Raw genomic sequence first — 7,813 nt, forward strand, 5'->3', positions numbered from 1 at the left:
AGGCATGGCACTCATCCACAGATTCTATCAACAAACACATCGACCTGGACCCAATATACCGGCCACTGCAGCGGACAGCTGGAACTGACAACCGGAAGCGGCAGGGACAAACCACTATAAATGCCGGAGGAAACATCACAGAAGCGCTTCACAAGGAGGCTCCCAAGCACTGAGGATGTCACCTAGACTGGGGACGAAACATCTGCAACACAAATTCCCAGCTCGGCGAACAGAACCACAATAATCTAATGCCATTTGTCAGCACTTGGTCCATATCACTTTAAATCCTTCCAATTCTTATACCCATCCAGATGCCTCTTAAATGTTGTAATTGTACCAGCTTCTACCACTTCCTCTGGCAGCTCATTTCATATACGCACCACCTTCTGCATGAAAAAAGTTGCCCCTTAGATTCCTTTTAAATCTTTCCTCTCTCACCCTAAACCTATGTCCTCTAGTTCTGGACTCCCCCACCCTCAGGAAAAGACTTTGTCTATTTATCCTATCCATGCCCCTCATGATTCTATAAACCTCTATAAGGTCACCCCTCAGCCTCCGATGCTCCAGGGAAAACAGCCCCAGCCTATTCAGCCTCTCGCTATAGCTCAACTCCTCCAACCTTGGCAACATCCTTGTAAATCTTTTCTGAACCCTTTCAAATTCACAACATCCTTCCTATAGGAGGGAGACCAGTATTGCACACAGTATTCCAAAATTGGCCTGACCTGAATTTCTACCAAATTTCCACTTTGATGTTAGACAGAGGTTTATTGACTACATGTGAAATTCCCTGAGCGTGTTCTCTTAGAACACGTTTGGAAGCCGAGAGACAGAGCAAACTAAAGTGTTTTATGCTGCATATACTTAGTGACTGAATAATCAGCTGCTGTGAAAGGTGCGTTGTGATAACTGTGAGAGAAATGAAGATATTTACAACTGGAGAAAGTCACTAAGTGCTGAGTGAATTTGTGAATAGATTTGAAGAAATGAATAAGTAACTATATATCATTTAACAAGTGCACAAAGAGTTAATGAAGCTCATCCAGAGTGGAGGTGAAGGATGTAAAGGTCTTTCTGTAGCTAAGGTCATGGGTTGCTGATTTCTATAGAATCTGGGAATAGCGAACATAATGAGACCTAAAAGCATTAGAAAAGTCAACCCTTCTGCTGATGAAGATCTGGATTAGAGTTTCAATACTTGGAAGTGGTGGTTCTTGAAGCAATGTTCTCAAGCTGGAAAGGACTTGGTGACATACAGTGTGAGTGGTCAAACCAACATAAAAACAGCACCAAAGCTGAGCAGCCAGATACAGTCTAACACAGGAAATTGGAAGGGAATTGGAGGGAGGAACAGTAAAGGATGGATCCAAATATTGGCTTTGCAAACACCAACCTGAACGAAGTTACTTGAAGTTGGATAACTGTTGGAAAGTGTAGGAACAGTCTTAATAAGGGAGAGGTAGCATTATGAGTTTATCCATAACCCCTACCACCTAACTGGTGCTCATTCTTAGTTATTTGATGTTGCTTCTTCATATTATTTTATTTCAAGGAATTCAGCAAAGCAATGACCTTTCATAAATCATTGTGTTAATTATATTGTGTTCACAGATTTGAAGGCCACTCATACATCTCAGTTTTACAGTGTGTCCTCAAAACCTTTGGATTACAGAATCTTGTTAATGGATGAAGATCAAGACCGCTTATATGTGGGCTGTAAAGATCACATTCTGTCTCTCAATGTAAATAGCATCAACCAGAATCCCCTGGCTGTAAGTTTTCCTTCTGATATTCTTTTAGATATGGAAATGGCTTTTGTTAATGCTGTTGTTCTTAGATTTCCATCTGCCCTTTACTGTACTGCTCTTGCAGTAAGATATTGTACAGACCACCCAGTGTTTAGAATTATTGGGTACCTTACTGGCCTCCTAAGATGTGACTGCAGCTTCCTATCGTATTTCTCCTATGGTTTTAAGTAGCTTCAACCAGTCCAGACAATCCAGAAGCTGCTTTCAATAGGAAATTCCTGATCATAACCATGTCATCACATCTAAAAATTATACATTAAATTACCTTCCAAATAAACTGATGATAAAAAAAGTCAATTTACTGAAGTCCCAGAAGATGACTGATACAAATGATCTATACAAGTTGCTGTTTTTTCTGTTTTTATAGGAGTAGAAGATTCTCCTCCTGTTAATGCTTTTCCCTAATTGTCCTCATCCCGTCCCTTTCTGTTGTTATACGAATGTCTAACCGAGACAGTTAACAATAAACAGATTGTAGAATTCCATCTACAAGGCCTGTATTTCTCATTTACTGTGTCTTAAATTGCTTTAATGGTGTGCTGAAGTATTTTGATATCTTTCATCAGGTTCACTGGCCAGCATCGAGCAATAAAGTGGATGAATGCAAAATGGCTGGCAAGGATCCAAATGTAAGTAGCAAATGTTTAGATTCTCCATGTGGTGGTGGTTGTTTTTTTTTTGACAGACATGAATTGATTGTGAATTGCAACACAGAAGCATGTCATTTGGCCTGAACTGTCCATGTCAGTGTTTATCTTCCACGTATGCAATAACTCTAATCCCAAGTACCTACCATTCCTATATCCCATGATTCTACTCTCCTTCAACTACTTCCCAAATAATTAAATATTGGCATGGTTTCTGCTTTAACTCGCTATACAAACATATTTCTCCAGTCTTTCTTAAATCTATTCATTTAATCTTCTACTTTTGTTTATACTACACTCTCAACAATGGGTCACAATCAACTTTAAATTATCCCCAACTTTTTTCTAATGAAAGTAAAACTGATTTGTTTATTCCTTACTTTACATTTGTATCACATCTGCATTGGCCCTGATCAAACAGCTTGATATTAAAATTCTCGTCCTTTTTTCAAATTCCTCCATAGGCCTTAGAGTGATAGAGCCTTAAAGTAATAGAAATTTTAAAGCATGGTAACAGGCCCTTCAACCAATCATGCCTGTGCCAGTCATCAAACATCCATATATTCTACTAATCCCATTTTCCAGCACAGCCCATAGGCTTGTACACTATGGTGTTTCAAGTGCTATCTAAACAGTTCTTAACTTTTTTGACAGTTCCCACCTCTACGTCCTTTTAGGTAAAATGTTTCAGATGCCCACAACCCTTTGGGTGAAAAAAGCTTTTCCTTAAATCCCTCTCTAAATCTCTTGTTCTTAAAACTGTGCCCCTGATTTTTGACCCCTCTACTAAGGGGAAAGTTTCCTCCTTTTCTACAATGTCTACGCCCCTAAGAACTTTGTACAGCTTAAACAGACCCCAGTAAGCCTCCTTTCCTCTGAGAAAAATGACCTCAGCTTATCTAAATCTCTCTCTATAGCCAAACCCCTCCAGCCCAAACAACATCCTGGTGAATCTCTTCAGCATCCTCTCTCATGCAATTGAGAAACAAAAAGCCATAAATGTTTTCAAGTTTGGATTTAATTTTGTGCAGAGCCACAGGAGCATGGGTACCAGCTGGATTAAATGGATTATGGTGCCAGCTGGCCCAGACTTACATTGCGTAGCTTCAGTTCTCCACTCATCTACACCACTGTACCTACATATCCAGATGGGTTCAGCATAGGAGCTAACCAGGGTTTGACAGGCCCCAACCTGCAAGCCCCATTTGGTAACTGCAGCATGCAATTCCCATTTAAATATGGACTGATCCCAAATATTTTCAAAACTGAAGAGTAATTTTGGACTTGAAAGTTTAACTCTGTTTCACTATCCATGGATGCTGCCAGACCTACTGATTCTCTCTAGCAAATCTGTTTGTTTAATAGAAACGCCTTGATTATTGCTCTCTTCACCATTTTCTCTTATTTTTTGGTAGAACGGTTGTGGTAACTTTGTTCGTGTCATACAAGTTTACAACCGAACTCATCTATTTGTTTGTGGAAGTGGAGCATTTAGCCCCATCTGCACATACATCAACAGAGGTCGCAAATCTGAGGTGAGTGTCGTATGACAAATAAAGTGGTCATTGCATAACATCTACTGATTCTTATTGCACATTTGGCTCTGGAGCTGACCACTGGGCTGTTTCTCTGTTTTGCAATGATGTAATGTTCAGATTGCTCCTGCTTTGTGCACATTACTTTTGAAATCCATGTAATTATTACACTGCATTCTTGTTCCTGCATATTTCTGTTTTTTTCTATTTTTAAAGAATTTCATTTGCATAATATTTTATTGCCTCAGTCAAAAACATCCCAAGGTACTTACATAATTTTTTATTTGATGTGTGGTGCGCAGTGTTATATCAGGAAAAGCTTCACAGATTTGTAATGTGATGTGTAAAAATAATTCTTAGATTATAACAGGAACCAATAGTTTCAGGAGGCTTTATACAAACTAGCTACAGTTTGAAGTTAAAGAACATTTACCGAATTGGCTGAATAGACTTTCATTTACTGTCTGTTAGCATATAGTACACAACCTTTGTTCTTGAAAATGTTAATTGTAAAATAATGTTTTTCCTATTTTTATTGACGAATGCTAAATTTTCATCAGAATGGACATTAAAATCATGAGATTTATTTGTTAATTGATCTACATTTGCATCCAAAATGTGGTCAATCTTGCTATGCAATGTCACTGATAGTGCAAGAAACCTCAGTCTGTCAGTACATGGCCTGAGCTTCACTTGAATTTCATTTTCTATTTTCTTACCCTGTGTTTATTTTATATTCTATCACACTGATGTTCCAACTGAGACAGGAAATATCAAGTTATTTAATCACTTTTGGCCTTTCAGTGCAACCCAATTTTAGAATATAAGCAGGACATCAAAACAGAATCCATGTAGTGTGAAAGATAAAAATGACATTTTTATTTAGTTAAGGTTGGCTATTAGACCTAGTGAGGCACTTTAAAAATAAAGCTCTTATGGTAGTTAATAGTAAGAAATCCGAGTGTCAGCCACTATGGGCTCAAATTGTGTTGAGCAGACATCATGCACAGCAGTAGGAGGAGGATGAGTAATGGAGTCTACCCTGTACTTCCAGCCAAGTAGACTGCAGCTAAAATGCTTCATGACTCCTACAACTTTAAGGTAGTAATTATCATTGACTTCCTCAAGGCTAAGAATCTAGAATCTAGCAAGAGTTCTGGCATTCTTTGGTGCATGTGCAAATGCACATGAAATTGGCACCAGCTTGCTGGAACACCAAACAAAAACAGAAAATAAATAGAACAGTAGAATCAATGCTTTCTGTTTTAATACTGACTATGTCTGCCCGTAATATTGCCTACGCACAGAAATAATAATTAGTATTTTAATAGCAAGTTGTGATGTAAGTTGTGCAATTTATATATGTTTTAATATCATTTGTTTTCGAGTATTGCTTTTGTATTAGTGGCATATGAGATTTTGTCTTTGTGTATGAGATGGTTTAATGATTAACTTGTTTGTATTTCTGGAGGATTAAAAAACCCCATGAAAGAGAGACTTCCTACAGTGATATTGGGCATTTATTTGCATTGTATCAGAGTTTGAAATCTTTTCTTATAGGAAAATGCCATATCTTGGAAAGCTTTGATTTATAGTTGTTTTTGGCTTCCTCTCTTTTGCGTAATAAACTTCAGTTTTATTGTTAAAACCAATTGTGCTGCATTGTGTATTTGTGCTTCACTGAAAGAGCACCTTGTTAAGTTACAATAAATATGATTTATCAAGCTAGATTTTCAGTCTGGGATCTGGCTTGTCCAATAAGAGCATAAATTGAGTCAGAAGTTACACAAAACCAGGTTGTAGTTCAACAGGTTTATTTGAAGCCACAAACTTTCAGAACACTGCTGTTTCATCAGGTAAAGTGATGAAGGGACAGCACTCCAAAAGCTTGTGATTTCAAATAGACCTGTTGGGCTATAATTTGATGTTGTGTGACTTCTGACTTTGTTCACCCCAGACCAATACCAGAACCTCCACAACATAGAGTAAACTGAGATTATAACAATATGCAATTCATCTTATAATTAACTTCCCCTCAATAAACAAGGTAGGGGGTTATCAAGTGGAATGCCTTTACTCAGTCCTTCTACAAATGTACCTCAATGAAACAGCAAACCTACAAATAGATATTGAAGTAGAATAAATATTGGGTTTTTTTCTTCATTCAAATCAAGAGACTGATTTCATGAATGGGTAGAAATTGCCCCCAATCATCACGTTTAGAAAAAGAAAAATGCCTTACTGGAAAGGAAGCCTGATCTAATATTTTATCAGTTCATTTTTTTGGTTTTCCTGCAGTTGTCTAGCAAGCAGGAAGACACTTCCACTCTCTAGTGGTAGGTCACACATCTGTTTTGGGTTCCTGGAAAAAATTGTTTTGGATAAATAGAAAAGGAGTGGATTCTAACTCCTCTATATCTCCCAGTGGCAGCTGTCCAGTTGCCAACAAAAGATAAAATTCTATTTGCACTTTTAAAAATCCTTCCCCTGGACACGAGGGATGAGAAATGCCTTAGACTCCAAATTGTCCTCTATTGCACCACCACATACTTGCCAGCACCACGCTATCATTACTTCACCAGCTTCACCACCAGTCCCAACTCACAAAGGCTTGTCTTCAGACCACTGAGGGAAAAGCAGTCTGAAATCCATCCATATCAGAAGGGTCAAGTTGCTGGGAGGTACAGCAGATAACGTACTCAAAGTTAAAAATGACACAACATCAGGTTATAGTCCAACAGGTTTATTTGGAAGTACAAATTTTCAGAGGGCTGCTCCTTCATCAGGTAGCTAGTGGGACAGGATACATAGGATACAGAGTTTATAAGTAAAAGATTAAAGAATCATACAATGTATTAGACAAACCTAGATGGCTGTTAAGTGTGTAATCACTTAGAATGGGAAACCTGCATCTCCATACTAAGTGATTAAAGACTTAACAGCAGTACTTTCAAATAAACCTGTTGGACTATAACCTGGTGTCGTGTCATTTTTAACTTTGTCCACCCCAGTCCAACACTGGCATGTCCACATCGTAACCTACTCAAGTAATGGAAACAGGAAAGAATTTACCAGCCCTCACAGTCTATACTTGTGGTCTATCTGAAGCTCAGTGTAGCTAATGGCACATTATACATTTTGCAACAATGAACCTCCCTCATTGTAGCTTTTTTATTTTTCAGGATCAAATATTCACAATTGAGTCAAAGAATGAGTCTGGAAAAGGCCGTTGCTCATTTAACCCTCAGGTTAACACAGTGTCCTTTATGATCAGTGAGTAGAATAGCCTAAATGAAAACACTTATTCTATTTTAAAAATGTAATAATATCAAAATATGTTTTAATAATATCTGTGATTCTTATTCACTTTCTCTTTAGATGAAGAATTATTTTCAGGGATGTATATAGACTTCATGGGCACTGACGCAGCAATATTCCGCAGTGTGACAAGAAGAAATAGCATAAGAACAGACCAGCACAACTCCAAATGGCTAAGTGGTATGTGCATATGCATGATTAGGTTATGTTACATTTAGTTAATTAACTAGTTTAGTTTGGCTGAACCTAATTACATTTACTGCTGAAAATGTGTTGCTGGAACAGCGCAGCAGGTCAGGCAGCATCCAGGTAACAGGAGAATCGACGTTTCGGGCATAAGCCCTTCCTCAGGAATGAGGAAAGTGTGTCCAGCAAGTTAAGATAAAAGGTATGGAGGAGGGACTTGGGGGAGGAATGATGGAAATGCGATAGGTGGAAAGAGGTCAAGGTGAGGGTGATAGATCAGACTGGGGTGGGGGCGGAGAGGTCAGGAAGAAGATTGCAG

General features: G+C 38.3%; 1 protein-coding gene across 2 annotated transcripts in view; it reads left to right on the forward strand.

The window, feature by feature from the left end:
• sema3c (sema domain, immunoglobulin domain (Ig), short basic domain, secreted, (semaphorin) 3C) overlaps positions 1 to 7,813 on the forward strand; it is a 165,315-nt gene that overhangs the window by 91,382 nt on the left and 66,120 nt on the right. For both annotated transcript variants that reach the window (XM_043713776.1, XM_043713775.1), the window contains exons 3-7: positions 1,612 to 1,772; positions 2,375 to 2,437; positions 3,871 to 3,990; positions 7,173 to 7,263; positions 7,369 to 7,488. In XM_043713776.1, the coding sequence (XP_043569711.1) occupies positions 1,612 to 1,772; positions 2,375 to 2,437; positions 3,871 to 3,990; positions 7,173 to 7,263; positions 7,369 to 7,488 (555 nt within the window). The remainder of the gene's footprint in view (positions 1 to 1,611; positions 1,773 to 2,374; positions 2,438 to 3,870; positions 3,991 to 7,172; positions 7,264 to 7,368; positions 7,489 to 7,813) is intronic.

Source organism: Chiloscyllium plagiosum, chromosome 23, assembly GCF_004010195.1.
Source record: "Chiloscyllium plagiosum isolate BGI_BamShark_2017 chromosome 23, ASM401019v2, whole genome shotgun sequence".
Lineage (NCBI taxonomy): Eukaryota > Metazoa > Chordata > Chondrichthyes > Orectolobiformes > Hemiscylliidae > Chiloscyllium > Chiloscyllium plagiosum.